The sequence below is a fragment of the Cyclopterus lumpus genome, chromosome 2, assembly GCF_009769545.1.
Source record: "Cyclopterus lumpus isolate fCycLum1 chromosome 2, fCycLum1.pri, whole genome shotgun sequence".
Classification (NCBI taxonomy): Eukaryota; Metazoa; Chordata; class Actinopteri; order Perciformes; family Cyclopteridae; genus Cyclopterus; species Cyclopterus lumpus.
The window spans coordinates 12,759,406-12,775,263 of record NC_046967.1 but is presented as its reverse complement, the minus strand read 5'-3'; the positions used below and the strand labels follow the sequence as shown (position 1 = coordinate 12,775,263).

At 44.3% G+C, this 15,858-nt stretch overlaps 2 protein-coding genes across 3 annotated transcripts; both read right to left on the bottom strand.

Moving 5' to 3' along the window:
* Window positions 1-723: 723 nt before the first annotated feature.
* plcd4a (phospholipase C, delta 4a) lies at window positions 724-10,801 on the bottom strand. The gene is made up of 15 exons (XM_034547029.1): window positions 10,783-10,801; window positions 10,477-10,635; window positions 10,017-10,245; window positions 9,526-9,655; window positions 9,208-9,439; window positions 8,926-9,127; window positions 8,200-8,344; window positions 7,563-7,715; window positions 7,012-7,179; window positions 3,838-3,994; window positions 3,535-3,651; window positions 2,712-2,890; window positions 2,503-2,635; window positions 1,776-1,925; window positions 724-1,378 (listed from the first exon to the last, which is right to left on the bottom strand). The coding sequence occupies exons 1-15, from the start codon at window positions 10,799-10,801 to the stop codon at window positions 1,287-1,289; spliced, it is 2,265 nt and encodes a 754-aa protein (XP_034402920.1). The 3' UTR covers window positions 724-1,286.
* Window positions 10,802-13,372: 2,571 nt separating this feature from the next.
* LOC117745116 (CCR4-NOT transcription complex subunit 9-like) lies at window positions 13,373-15,807 on the bottom strand. 2 transcript variants are annotated; one of them, XM_034553195.1, is made up of 5 exons: window positions 14,567-15,807; window positions 14,363-14,473; window positions 14,205-14,269; window positions 14,017-14,092; window positions 13,373-13,882 (listed from the first exon to the last, which is right to left on the bottom strand). In XM_034553195.1, exons 3-5 carry the CDS (start codon window positions 14,233-14,235, stop codon window positions 13,714-13,716), a joined length of 276 nt encoding a protein of 91 aa, XP_034409086.1. In that variant the 5' UTR covers window positions 14,236-14,269; window positions 14,363-14,473; window positions 14,567-15,807; the 3' UTR covers window positions 13,373-13,713. The 2 variants fall into 2 exon arrangements, with proteins under 2 accessions (XP_034409086.1, XP_034409095.1); XM_034553204.1 differs by having other exon boundaries at window positions 15,703-15,802.
* Between the last annotated feature and the right edge of the window lie 51 nt (window positions 15,808-15,858).

The window sequence follows — 15,858 nt, the reverse complement described above, 5'->3', positions numbered from 1 at the left end:
AATTATACAAAAATAGACATATCAAAACACAATTACACAAACAGGTAATCTGTACATACCAGAATAACATCAGATGACACAGGACTACTCATGAATACTAAACTCTAGCTGGAGATTAATGCAACTCACGAGAGCGTAACTACGTCACGTTATCCTTCTCTGGAGGAACGACATGCCTGGTGTTAATGGGAAGAGCAGCAGCCTCAGAAGGTGACTGGGAACACTGGGAGGCGCTCAGTGGTCAGCAGAACGCTGTGATGGAGTCTCCAAGTGTAGATGGAAGAAAGGGAACAGAACGAGGGTACGCTGAAATGAAGCGCACCTTCCCCGAACAAAGACAGATCTTGTGAAAATAATCCCTAATTATGGCGAGGTGTTCAGATGTTTGGAGAGCACTCCATTTTGAATTTGGTAAACTTACATTTGTGTTTTTTCTTTTTTTTAAAGAGAATGAACTCGTAAATTAAAGAAAAGAAAACTGATTTACAAGGTTCTGTAAATACTGATGCAGCCTTTCCTCCACTGGGTCATATGAAGCCTTTCCTGTGAACTGCTGAAGACAGAGCAGACATAAACATGTCTTTCTCAAAGTAAATCAATAAACACTTTCAAATCTGAGAAAAAAGGATGATGTTTATGGCCTAAATCAATGTTTACCCCCCCCCCCCCCGTGCACTATTCATTATTATTGTTTTGATATAATATTTTCAGATAAATGTCGTTTTGTAAAAGCAGGCCGTGATTTTGAATAATATGACTGATTTATTAGTGTGTCTGATTTTAGTTTATCACATTAGTTTCAGCCTAGAAGTACAGAATGGCCGAAGATATCTTTGAGGATTATATTATTATAATTATATTTCATTATTATATTATGTTGTAAATGTTTTGTATCGCCACAATTTGGACATCATTTCTAGTTTCTTTTTAACTTAATTTAATCAATCTCAAACAGTATGAATTCAGCTTGATTGGTGATTTATGAAATATAGTTAACAGGAAGCTGTGTGGAGCGTTGCATGATGGGAAGCCGTCAGTGTTGTTCTCAGAGGGAAAAACTGACTGCTGTAGACACACTGGTGGCACATTCTTCATTTCAAACACACACGATACTGAGCAAAACTAAAAACATGCATATCTCATATCCATCTGCTGCCATAAGACCTCTAGAAGATTTGGCATAATATGTATTCACATCAAATAAGAATAAAACAGTTACGTAGGTGGGATTAGTATCGTCTACAGGAAGGAACGCCTATGTGCTGAGGAGGTTCCTCCCAGAAGGATCACCCCAGCTCCGTGATCCTGATGTGCACGAACAGGGAGGAAGGAGGAATCCTGGTTCCATCTCTGGACAACAGGTGGATGTGACGATAACCTGAGACAGAACCACAGGGATTAGTCCAACGAAGAGCCACTTCCTGTTTGCTTGTCTGGAGGGCGCTGTGATGTTGGTTAGATGCCTTAATTAAGATTGTAATGCTTTGTTCTTAAGATATAGATTAAGGCAGTTAACACCCCTCTGGGGAATTTAGAAGCGTCCACATGTCTTAAAAGGACGCCACATAAGACTATGAGAGTCTCCCTAACTATCAGATGTGTGCACTGCATTCTGGATCTTGGAGGCTATTCTTTATGGGAAATGGTATATATCTCTGCCTCTTTCAGAAAAGATTTCTCTTTGCGAGGTTGCAACACATATATTTAAGGAAATGCTGAACATAAATGATCATATAATGTGACAGTATCAATGGAGGTTGGAGAAGCAGCCTCACCTTGCTGCATGCAGTGCAGAGGGAGCGTATACTGGCCCACAAAGTCGTTTCTAGAGGTCTTGTCGTAGTCCTCCACCACAAAGCGCACCATGGCCAGCTCAGGGGTGTGCAGGGTGAAGCGCAGCGTGTCGTACCACACAGGGTTGAACCCTGCAGACCGGACACACATGAACCAGAGGGACCCCTGCTGGGCCTTCCTTCATCCATTATCATAGTGAGTGAGACCGTGTCTAATCTCTCATTGCGCTGCAGCCAACACAGTTGGGTGTCCAGTTATGACTATATGTTCAAAGACGTTGACACTTTCTCAAAGCTTTTATTGCCTATTTTACAAAATCAAAAGTCTCGGGACTTTGAAGAGAGACGAGATAGGATCCACTTTCAGTTGGAAAGAGTTATCGGATATCTCATATCTAAATATCACGTACACTTAAACGTATATTGATTTATTTAAGGTTGGTCTTTCTTTTGGTGTCAAAACTACATGTTGCAGCTGTCCTTGACCACTGTGCATTGCTTTGCTCTTGGTGCTCTTTCTCTAAACTGAAGTTAATACGCTGACTATGGATACGTACCTCAAACCACCCCATTAAGAAAGATTGTATGGTGTGTGACTTACAAAACAATCCAACAGTGGCCACCTGGTGGAGACTCTACTGACTGCACTTTTCTAGTTCACTCCTTTATTGATTGCTATAGGGAAGAAGTGTAAGGGCCTCTACTGCACCATTGTTCTCGATGTATCTGGTCTCCTGCTTGGACTGGTCCATCGGTACCCCGTGGATCTCCACTCTGACCAGAGGATCCACGATGGAGTCTTCTTTGATGTTGACTTTGGGCAGCTGCTGACCACTGATCACCTGAAACACACACAGTGTCCTCAATAAAGCCATGCAACAGCTCATACACTGCAGCAACGTTCTTCATGGTTTGTACCTGTATGGTGAGGACCACAGGTTGGTAGCCATCCCGCTGGTGGGGTATCTCAGGATCAAATCTTTTCTCCACCTCTCTCATGAAACTGGGCTTCAGGACGTAGCCACAGCTGCCATTTGGACCAAACAGTCCGTCGTTCAGGTCCATCCCCTCCCCGGCTGTCTGGAAATTCAACGCAACTGAATGCAATGGAAAAGAAACGACAATTACTTTTTGACTCTCTTGCCATGAAATTTAGATTCACAACACACCATATTCAGAACCTGTTATTACTGCCGGGCTCGGATTTAAACTTCAATACATGACTTTCAAGTATACCAAACGATACAGAGACTAAAAGAGACACAGAAGATCGACGTTACACTTCTTTGACTCTTGACTAAAGCAACAGATCAGAGGTCCAGAGGCAGAGGAGCTCCACGGTCCATCTGGGCCGATGGAAATTGACCTTATCTTGGTGGCAGCAAGGAGCGGTTCCAACAGGGTTTGGATCTTGACCCGAGCAAAAGGAAGCCAACGTAGGGAACGCATTAGGATTATACCAGCAGCAGCATTCTGTATTGCTGAGATGTTCATCACTTGGGCATTTTAAGCCAAACCAGGAAGTTTTACTAAATGTTTGCCAAACACTCAAACATTGAAACCTTTTGGGCGCTGCCATGTTCAGCTGTAAATTCTATTGCCTGGTTTTGTGATAGCAAACTTGCTTCTTTCTATATTTAAGTGAAGAATAAATAAGTATGCCCTGTGCAGCAATAATAGTAAAAACAATATGACAGAAATGCAGATAAAGGGTTGAGGTCTGCGTTTCAGTTGCAATCACCGATTTGGCATCCGGCGTTCCACATTTCCTGAGGGTTGAAATTGGAGGAATCAGTTCGGAAGCCACTGGGATAAACTCTGGTCAGCTGACGTGAGTTATGGTGCACAAACTCCGTCCCTGAAACGGAAATGATATCCGTAGTATAGTGAGAGTCGACACATGGGGTTAGACTGAATACATATTAATGTGTGTCAATCATAAACACAGCACAATAATGACTAAAGTATTAATGTATAACTAACCCTGATAACCTTAGTGTTGACAATGATGTGAAGCCCAGAGGAGTGACGGGGCTGGACTCACCAGTTTCTCTCAGGTGCTTCCGGGCCTTGGACTCAGTGAAAGAGGCCACCTCGTAGAACTTGGAGTGGATGCGGGAGTGTTTAAAGTTACTGAAGTGGACGCTTTTGCAGTAAACAACACAGTCGGAGAGCTCCTTGGACAGACGCTGCTTTGACTTCTAAAAAGGAAGAGAGAGGATATATAGGTAATGCACTGATTAATCCATAGGTTATTATGGGGTGCCCCAAAACCTACGTTAACATTCAAGTGAGCATGAAGTTAGGCGCAGCCTTCATAGAGAGAGAAGGGTCAACAAAGATCAGACTGTAGCAAGACTCAACATTGTTTGCTTGAACCATGACCACAATTGCCCCTTAACCTACAGCTAACCTTGTGGTTATGATTGTAAACATGACGATAAAGGTCCCATAACCCTAGGAAGAGGTAACCAAAACCATGATTTTACCGAAACCGAACAAAGCCAAACCGTAACCATCATGAAATGGTTTTGGGAGGCACAGACCAATGCTGTCGTCCTCCTGATGTGGACGTCAGATGTTGGAATACCTTATTCAGGGATAGGATACACAGAACAGATACAGGCAGAAATGGCAACTGACTGGAGTAACTACACAAGTCTATATAATATGGGGCTGTTGGGATGAAGAGGGGTCAGGCTGGAGACCCTTTGAGGGCAATTTGTGCATGGGTGTTGAATGAAAACGTCTAAGACTTAGACCTTTTCATTCAACACCCGTGCACCAATTGCCCTCTAAAGATCATGGTTTTGGTAACCTCTTCTTTTATTACATTACATGTCATTTAGCTGACGCTTTTATCCAAAGCGACTTACAATAAGTGCATTAAACCATGAGTCCAAACTCAGAACAACAAGAATCGTGAAAGTACAATTTCTTCAATAAAGTTAAACTACAAAGTGCTATCAGTAAGAGACATTTAAGTGCTACTAAAGTGCTACCACGGCGCTACCTTCCCTATTCGAGGTATAGTCGAAAACAATGTGTTTTTAGTTTGCGACGGAAGATGTAGAGACTTTCTGTTGTCCTGATGTCAATGGGGAGCTCGTTCCACCATTGAGAAGCCAGCACAGCAAACAGTCGTGACTTTGTTGAGTGTTTAGCTCGTTCTTAGACTCTAAGAAGATGCAACTTAAAGATGTGTCATCACTCTACTCATGTGTAGGAAGAGGCCCAAACCCAATGACACAAAGAGGTAATTTCACATTGAAGAGGCCCAAACCAAATGACACAAAGAGGTCATTACACATTGAAGTCACATGAGGCTTATTGAGGCCATGAGCCGGCTCTGTGTAAAGTCAGCTGACCCTCCACCACGTGAGAGGGTAAACCCCGGTAATGCAAAGGAATCCTGTCATGGATGGAAGCCCCAGGCACATCCAAACCCAGAGACAATACCCCTCCTGAATTGTGTAAGTGATACTCGACCACAATGCCAAGCTAAAGCAGGTGTGCTGCCAGAGTCCATGACCGTGAGATCAGAGGTGTGGCATCCTCCACAGTAACCTGCAGAGCACCTCTGCATGCACGCCTGCCTGCTCCCACATGAAATGAGATCGCCCGTTTACCAGACAGCCAGACCGCCTCTCTCCAGACACCTACACCATTGGCTGGGGCACTGCTGAGCTCACAGCGTTGCCAAACCCGCGGCTGGCTTCACCTCTCATGACCGCGTTGACAGGAGTCCCAGTGTGGCATTTCGTGCTTCTCAGATGCTTATCAATAAACATGACTCTAACTGCCCAATGATTCCTTTTGCACACTTAGACATCACACGTTATCCTCTAACTGATTGGCTAAGGCCTGCGTTGGCCTCCACACCGTGCTAATGAGCTGTAATGATACTGATGCAGTATTTGAGGAATGTTCAGTATCAAGCTGCTAGGTTAAATGACTGGTTTATTTATCTATTTGTTTGTTTGTTTCCCATTGAGTTCTGATTCTGATTAGTTTAGTGATAAGTAAAGTATTCATTATTAGTCTTTAAGCAATCCCTGTTAAAATGTTATAGTTGATACTTGATATCACATTCTTGCCCTACGTCCACCTCAGTATTTACCAACCAAGGTGATTACTGACGGCAATTAGTGCTGTTCACAGTATCAAATATCTCATTTTAGAGGAGACTGTACAACTTAGCGTAGTTTGGCCCAGCATGGCTTGGTCTTGTTTGACAGCAACCATGGGTTCCTCTTGTATGTCCTTCTCCTCTCTGTCTTGTCTACTTGTGGTTTTCCTTTTGTTACATAGGAGTGGATGTGTTTTTTTAACTTGTAAAGGAGTCCTGGTTCTCTCTCCTCCCTGTCCCTGCCTCTGCTATCACAGTGTAAACAGATCAGCATATCTAACCCCCAGTCTTAAATCCTTTGTATCCTTCATGAGAGAGGACAGGAGTTCATGCAATCCTTTTCCGCTTGATTAAAAGGCGACCAGATTTCTGGGCATCCCTGAGTGGCTCAGTGCAAAACACACACTGCCTACACACACCAAGGACACACACACGTTGGTCATTTAGTCTACTGCGATGTACTGTCAGACAAAGTCATGTAGAACTGCATGCTAGAACCAAACAAAACCAATGGCAATTCAAAGAACCTGACAGATGTTTTTCTATGAGAGAACCTGAACTCCATGAGATCAGCTCCGGCTCAGCTGATACTTTGGTTGTTTTTCCGTGTCCAGTGCAAAAGGAATACACTGTGAATGGCGTGTGGATGAACTCGTTACAATCATGAAAAGGAGTCATGATTCAACTTAATGTGCACATTATGTCAGAATATCGACCGTACAGCAGCTGGAAGAATACAGCCACCCACTAGGTTTACATCTCACACTGATCCCAGTACCCGGGAACGAGGGGTAGTGGTTATCAGATGGTCCCTCAAATTCAGACAGCATTTCAGAAGAATCACCAATCCATTGAGCTTTGTGTAAATGATGATTAGTTTCACTAATGTCCCAGTTAATCTGCCCTCGTTTTGGGTTCGTCAGCTTAATCTATTAAGTGTTCCATTCCTACATTGAAATCTGTCTCTGTGTTGCGTCATCAGCCTAAAAAGGATGGAACTAGAGGATCATGCTGGTTCATCAGACTGTGTATAATAGGGTGTCTGGGTCCCTAAAGGTGGACCGCCATGTGCTAAACAAGCTGGCCTACCTTTACCCTGCGACAGATGCTCTCGCGGTGGAGGTTATCTTCGTTGATTTCGGCCACCTCATCTTCATCACTGACCTCTCCGGTCTGAGAGTCCTCCCCCATCCCGTTGAAACTCTCCTCCAGACCACCAATCTTCTTTGCCTTTAGGAGAATCTTCCTCTTGAGATCCTGACAGCGAGATCAAATAAAGCAGAGGGTCATCCTTCACAATCCGTGTTCATCATTGAAAGAGGGGGAAACATATTGTGCCTCACACTGTCTGTCTGAAACGCTCTGTTTTATCAACTATCTTTTTAAGCCCCCTCCAGAAAAAAACCAGTCTGCTCTGATTGGCTTGAAAGAAAAACATGGCGCACCTTTGTAAAGGTAGCTCTCCAGCTGTGGCCAGTATATTCTAATGAGCCTGCATGTGACATCAGAAGGGGAGCCACATCTGATTGGCTTGTTGAACCACATGTTTTCTGATGGAGGCAGGTTTGTGGGTTAGGAGGCACTGCAGAGACCCAAGTGTAACCTCATATGGTGGAGTAGGGTGCAGACAAGGTGCTCACCTCAGGAGACGGCAGCCCGGTGAGGGCCTTGCCCTCCAGCGTGCTCTTCAGCAGCTTGTCACCAAGGATGTGTTTGAGGTGTTGGGCCATGACTCTCTGTTGCTCAACACTGCAGTGGTTCTCCATGGACAGGATGACTGGATATTCCGATACCTGGGTGGAGGGGAGGAGGAGGGAGTTTGTAATTTAACACCGGAGAGCATTATTGTTGGGAAAGCTAATACGCCTGCTGCCATATACCTGTGGTCTGTGGCTGGTTGGGAGACCAGCAGATGGATGGAAAAGGGTTCCCTGAGGACAGATGCTCAGACTCAACAGGCTCTGTCATGCATGTGACCCTGGCAGCTGTTCACTCTGGCATGAGGCTGGCTAGCTGACTTCACATTGATGTCTTGGATATCATTGCACTGTTGTTCTCCCTCTCATAAATGTACCATGAACAACACGCTTGTTCTACTTGAAAAGCCAATGTGATGTGTGAAGTCTTCAAAAAGAAGAAGTAGGTTGCTTACCACTCGATCCACTAAAGGACGAGTTCATCCCAAAGCCAACATTCAGCATATTGCTTTTTATTGCGACGAGATGTTTTCATTGATTCTACACTGAACGATCAATAAAGGGATACAACCAGTGCTACCTTAAAGGCATAGTTGCCAACTGCGGTGACCACATCCTTGAAGAGTATCTTTGAGGTGAAGGTGTGTCCGTGGTAGACGATTGGCTCTCCGTTGGCACCGTCCCAGCAGTCCACTTCCACACACCGACAGCCACGACTCAGAGCCCTGAGCGGCAGAACCAATTCATTATTTCATCTTTTTACTCAGAACACATACTGGTTTCCAGTTAAATTCATTCATTAAATTCATCAACGTTTACAACTTGATGAAATAGAATGAATCCCTTTGACCTCATTCTATTGATGAATGTTGTAAAACTAATGAATGGTGGAAGATTAATGCAGAGCAACGTCACAGTGAAGCTCAACACGTTAGGTCAGGGATTTGATGGAAATCCTAAAATCTATCAAATTGGTTCCGAAGTGGATTTGGAAATGGCTAGGTGATAGTTGCGGTAGCGTTCCTGGATTCAAATCAATTATAAGTCTTCTTTTATGATTTCCCAGAAGATTTATGGATGTCGGTGTACATATGGATACCAAAGATATTACTGTCCCTATAAACAGACAACTGGAAAGTCCAGCTTCCTATGAGTGCGTTATTATCTTCACAGCCACAGTGGCTTGCAAGTCGTTGTCAAGCACCAGTTACAGTTTCCACTGTGCACATGTTAATGTTAGTGGACACCTATTGTGGTCATTGGAACATCACAAAAACATGTTCAACAGTTGACCCAGCAGCATCACCTGATGTATCCCTCAACACTGCTCTGCCCTCGGAGCTGGTCCTCCATCAGGTAGGTGTTGTGGGAGGAGGAGATGAAGTAATGGCACAGTGGCTGGCTCATGTCCTGGAAGACACCGCGCCACTGTGGGTTGAAGATGGAGCCCTCAGCCGAACCCAGGTACATCAAGAAGCCGTCAAACGTCATGGCCTTTAGCAGCTTGGCTGGACATACAGCAGAGGGGGTTGTTAGACCTTTTTAGTCCCAAGAGAGGTTCATTATATACAACATTCAGTCCACGTACCCGTGTCAGAGGGCTCGTAGCGCTCAATGAGCTGCTCGGCTTGCTGCTGGACGCCCATCCCATCCAGCTGCTCCTCTCTCAGGAAGTCTTCCAAGTCACTTTGGGATAACTTCTGGCCATCGAACGAGTACTCCTGGAAAACCCTCAGAACATCCTCTCGCTGTGTCAACATCTTGTAGAAGAGCACAAACTCATCGTCCTCCAGTGAACCCGACTGGGACTTATCGGCCATCTGAGAAGAGAGGATCATGCTGTTGCTCAACAAACCTAAGAGGTCCTACAGCAGCCAGAGTAACCAGACACTATGTAGACTCTCACTGTGAAGAGACGATGAGCGTGGTGCTCGTTCATGTCCACATTCATCATCTTCAGTAAATCTTGCACTTCCTTGAAGTTCATCCTGCCATCGTTGTTCTTGTCTGCCTTCCGGAACCAGTCACCGATCCATCTGGGGAGGCCACTTGAGGAAGGTGTCCCATTCAAGAGTGGCTGAAATACTCCAGAGTTTCTAAGAGCTTTGGAAGAGATACTGGATGAAGACTGACACACTGCACGATACACTTACTTACACATACTGTATATTTACTAATTTCTCAGAGCAGTAACGCTCTGACTGTATCAATAATTCAAAGGTGCATTGGCCAAGAAGGTGCTTTATGTTTGAAATCTCATTTCATCTCATTAATTGTTGGTCTTTGACCAACACCCATCCACCAGCCTGACTTCCACAACCTTACTTCCCACCTAACCACATTGCTCACTACTTCCTTGGTGGGACTGGAAACCAGCAAACCCTGAGTGAAGGATACTGGTCAAGTTTCTCCCGTTCCCCCATGTTCTCCAGGTTCTCCATCAGCTTCCTCACGCCTCGGATCCAGGACTGTGCCTCCTCGGCCGACTCAGCCACCAGGTCCAGGTTGCCCCTGCGACCACGGAAGACCAGCGTGAAGCACCGGTCGGCTGGGAACTCATCAGCGATGCTGAGCAGCACTTCGGACTGGTGTCCATCTCGTATGGCCTCCACGTCGCTCACTGAAACTGGGCACAGAGACCAGCGGCTTCAAGCTCTACTATCAGGGAACCCTCAAGGGCAATTCATGATGTTTCTTCTACTGGAAGGGTATCAAAGATATGTGCTGCATCTATTTTTAATATAGGGGCATGTTGTGGTTACCATGGTCGCCATGGCTCAATGTCGGACCAGAGAGGTCCATCACATGGTTCACCATGTGATGGACCTCTCTGGACCACTCTTACATGTGGTCTTACATGTGGAGTGGGTGTTACCAGCCTTCTTGGACTTGTACCAGATGGTCATGCAGTCGTCCTGCAGTTTGAAGTAGCGCTGCTTCTTCCAGGTACGAGACTTGATCTTCCTCATGATCGTGCCCACCAGCATGGACTGGAGGTTGTCATCCCCCTGGATGCCTGGATCAGAGATGTACAGTTATAACCATTAGTTTTATATTGATAAAGCGCATAATTAGATGGTATTTTCGGTCTTATGGAGGGAAATCCAACGGTAAACATCCCATTTGTGGTTTCATGACTATATTTAGGTTGCACATTGCCCACCTTCACATGTCATTAACATTATGGCAGTGTTATGAGTACACGGAAAATGTACATGTTACATTTTGCAATTACATTTTCATTTTGGTAGTTATTATAACAGTTAAAACATTTTTTAAATATTTTAAATTAATATAATTTTTTGAGATTTTAATTAAGCTATGCACATTCCACACCTATATCAACAACTACATTACAATTGGATTAAATGATTATATGTTACTATTTCAACCCTAGAATTTCATACAAAAGCTTTCTCACGTGTGTAATATAAAAATAAGATGTCTACTTTACCGGCTCTATAAATACTATCGTTACTGTAATATTATATATGATGCCCAGACTAGAGTCTACACATCTAGTCTAATATTTTGAATTGTAAACCATAATAAAACAGACTCACGGAGGCCGGCCCCTGTGGAAGCCATTTGTTGTTGTCTCACACTTCTGCCATCTGAAGAAAAGAGGTTAGTTATTAGGACATTTAGATTTTCACTCCTGATGTAGAAGACAACGTGGTGGATTCTTAAATGAAGCTCAGGCTACAGAACCTTCTGGTACTCACATCCAGGTGCATTAACGCTGTGATACGAGGTTGGATAGTTGGATGGAGATGCTTCCTGCTCTGTGTCACCTGATCTGGATGTTCTCTTGCTCCTCTGTTGTGTTTTCACTGCACTTTTGTTCTGTCTCACTAAGCCAACTAATCTCCCCAAATCCCCAGCATTCCTTTCACTCCTGAACTCCACTAGCTGAGTGCTGGTCCAGTTATTTCATGAATACAGCTCATTCTCATGTACACCACAATATGATTTGATCAAAAACACAGCGAATACATGACATTATCACAGAATACACAGAATACACACAAAATGAACTCCATCAGAAGGTCCAGGGGGTTTGAATTGAAATATTAATTAAGCTCTACAGGGGCAGCGGTGCTGTGTTTCCCTCACAGGAGGCACATCTATTTAAATAAAGTCAGATATAACATGGAAATGTTCTGTGATGGCACACAGACAAATTATACATTCACAGGTCCATATCTTTTTATATATATCCAACAGCTTCTCCCTGGTCTTACATGTTCCTAACAAAGTGGTCAAAAAGACAAACTGTGCTAAATATTCCTTTGCTTTCTTTTTTCCTTTTGCATAATAATGGTCCAACTATTACTGGATGGTCATGTGTGACTCTGTGATGTAAAAGAGGCTTGAGCTGTGAGTCTGACCTGCTGCAGGATCATGGTGAGACCGGGTTGATGCCGCTGCTGCAGAGCTGGAACGGATCAGATGTCCGGGACCTGCTGCTGCCGCTTTGCAATGAAGGAATTCAGCACCAACGCCAGCAAGTCTCCTCTGGGTGACGCCCCCCCTCCTCATTACGGTCCTTGGATAAGGAGGGCTGCGTATCGGCAACACAATAAGCATCAGGATACAGATTCTAAATATTGTGATTTTTAGCGTCGTACAGAACACACAACCTATATAGTTAAAAAAAACTATCTATAAAGTAAAAAAACTATCTATAAAGTAAAAAAACTATCTATAAAGTAAAAAAACAAATGTTTTCAGACTGAAATGTCTGGATACTTGCAGCGATATGACCATCAGGTAAACTATAAATGATATGACCATCAGGTAAACTATGATTCACTGTAGGTCGTGTACAGCTCGTGGCTTTTGTGTTAATACAACATTAGCACACGTGCCATGGTTGCCTAGCAACGTGAAAAAAAGCATGAGACAAACAGCTATAAAGGCTTTGTCTGACCGGACCCTCACAGCATCAGATTCACAGACCCCTCATGGTTGTCATGCAGGCCTCATACAAGCCAGTTCCCCCAGGTCTGGTCCTGGACCTCCTCAGTCCATCCGGTGGAGGACCAGCAGAGCCTGTGCAATGTTACTAAGCAGCACTCATCAAACTTTGATCGGGCTGGTTGAGCAGCACAAGGACAGAACCGCCGGGAGGTCCAGCATCCGATGAAAAAACTGACCCCAAATCACCTCTGCAGTCATCACATCACAGCTGACATACGTTTGTAAGTTGTGAATATTAATATTCGCTCTGTGGTCTTCATGTGTTCCCTGCTCAGGTTCTGAGGCATCAATAATCCACAGCTTGGGATCAGCTTCCCAGCTCGAGTTACACAAACTGAGCCAAGACTCAGATGGAGGGGCTCCCTCACCATGACCTCCTCTCAGGAAGGAAAGACTACATTACCCAGCAGCAACCTCTCCAATAAGTGGCCTCCCAGCAGTGAGTGGGTTAGTTGATGTAGTCCAACCTGAATACACTAAAAGGGCCTGGGAGAGAGCATACCGGCACCAAGGCTATGTCGGATCTCAGCTGCAATGCACACAGCGGACTGGAGGAGACCCCACATACTGGATCCAGGATGGAATCAATATGGAAGCCCCGCCCACAAGACGTTACCTTTTTACTTCTGACAGCTGCATTCACGCTTCAAAAATCATAAATGGTGTTCATTTTTGTAGATGATCCAAACGTGGGAGGAAGAAACCCATTGGCTTTTAATGGAGGGACCAAGGGAGAGGCTCACTTCCTGTTACTAAAACACATCCTCCGTGCAGCACCTCATGAAAACATTCCTGAGAATGTAAACGTGAAGTCCTCCGACACAAAGAGTTTGAGATCGTTGGTTGAAAACAGAAAGTGATGTCAGAGGAGAGGGAACCCTACTTCCTGGTCTCCAGAACATGCCTTCAATACTCAGATCAGAATGAATGCGCTCAAGCGGCTGTTTGTGGAGCATTTATTGTAGATGTTGCAAAACACGAGGCAACATATGTGAATGTCTTTCAAACCACGGCAGGAGCTCAAGCTCCCAGCTTCTGAGAACATCCTCAGGCAGGTTTCTGGTGTTATCCATCCGTCCATGAGCAAGGCACTTCTCTGCAGGGTAGGGGGTCACTGTGGAAGGAGGGGAATTCCCCGGGGGTCGGTGACCTGACCCTCCTGCAGGTTCTTCACCAGCTGGGGCAGCCAGCGCTCGGTGGTGGTGTCGTCCTTCAGGACCTGGGCGAAGGTGGTGTCTTTGAGCAGGTCAGGGAGACACTGCCGTATAGCTTCAGTGGCTCTGCACAGGAGAAACTTAGGGTTACACTTCCTCACCCTTATGAGGACATATTCTCTCTACTGTGAGACAAATGTTGTTTAGAACATGTAGGAACCATTGCACATGTTGATAAGATGAATTCTTGATGGAGGTACCTGGAGTTGTCCGACAGACGCATGTAACAGCGGACCACGCTGACGGATCTCTGGACAGCTGGAGAACCATTTTGCCCTGAAACAGAGAAACAGACAATGAGGTGAAAAGAAAACACACAAACAACGACACCTGAGTAATGACAGCAGGTCGTACAAGAATCATGGCCATGTGGGAGAAGTGCTCGTACGTCTGGTAGATGTACGCCAGCCCTGTGTCATCCAGGAGGATCTTCTGGAGTATGAACGTTGCAACCTAGAAACCAATCAGAGCACACGTTGAAGCTGGAGATCATGTGATCACAAGGTGTAGCACGGCCCTGAATGGAGACTATGAAGATAAGGGTACCGTCTTCGAGAGCTCGCTGCCAGACTCCCTGACGCGGAGACACTAGCGGGATGATCTCTGTCGTCAGCCGGAAGTTGATCACGTCCTGCTCGTCGGTTTTCACCAGAGCACCTAGACAGATTCACAGATCAGTTTATAATTTCCCGACAAGGACTCGTTTCTTACGTCTCTAACTCTGACCCCGGATCAGTGGTCACATCTTACCTATGACCCTTAAGTGTATGTGTCTGGGGCTTTTATTGTGAAGGCTACCCTAAGATCCCTCTAAGAAGTAATGTTCCAGTGTATGTGTCTGGGGCTTTTATTGTGAAAGCTAGAACGGAAAGAGAGAAAGACGGAAAAGGCCCTTGTACTAGTTACGTGTTATTATAGTATTACTAAGATGAAGTATACGTCTCGGCTACAGTACTACATGTTATTATAGTATTAATATGATGAAGTATACGACTCGGCTACAGTACTACATGTTATTATAGTATTAATATGATGAAGTATACGTCTCGGCTACAGTACTACATGTTATTATAGTATTACTAAGATGAAGTATACGTCTCGGCTACAGTACTACATGTTATTATAGTATTACTAAGATGAAGTATACGTCTCGGCTACAGTACTACATGTTATTATAGTATTAATATGATGAAGTATACGACTCGGCTACAGTACTACATGTTATTATAGTATTAATATGATGAAGTATACGTCTCGGCTACAGTACTACATGTTATTATAGTATTAATATGATGAAGTATACGACTCGGCTACAGTACGACATGTTATTATAGTATTAATATGATGAAGTATACGTCTCGGCTATAGTACTACGTGTTATTATAGTATTACTATGATGAAGTATACGTCTCGGCTACAGTACTACATGTTATTATAGTATTACTATGATGAAGTATACGTCTCGGCTATAGTACTACGTGTTATTATAGTATTACTATGATGAAGTATACGTCTCGGCTACAGTACTACATGTTATTATAGGATTACTATGATGAAGTATACGTCTCGGCTATAGTACTACGTGTTATTATAGGATTACTATGATGAAGTATACGTCTCGGCTACAGTACTACGTGTTATTATAGTATTACTATGATGAAGTATACGTCTCGGCTATAGTACTACGTGTTATTATAGTATTACTATAATGAAATACACGTAGTACTACGGGTCTCCGGTAGCAAACTCGTTCCGCAGCGGAGCCCCGGTTAGCTCCCGCTAGCTAATGTTAGGTCTGTTGGGCGCACACAGCCTGGTCTGGTGTCTATTCACTGCTCCTGGAGCAAACATGGCTTGCAGCTCTTGGATTAAATCAAACAGATTACTTTGTAAACTTGCGTCACCAAGTTTATGTGAGAACTGAACACAAACTAGTTCGCTGTAACCCAGATATTAGGCTACTTTGCCTGCCATGTTCTGCTAGCTAGCACAACTACAACGCTTCCGGTGTGCGGTTTTCAAATTAAAAGCGCAGTTAATGC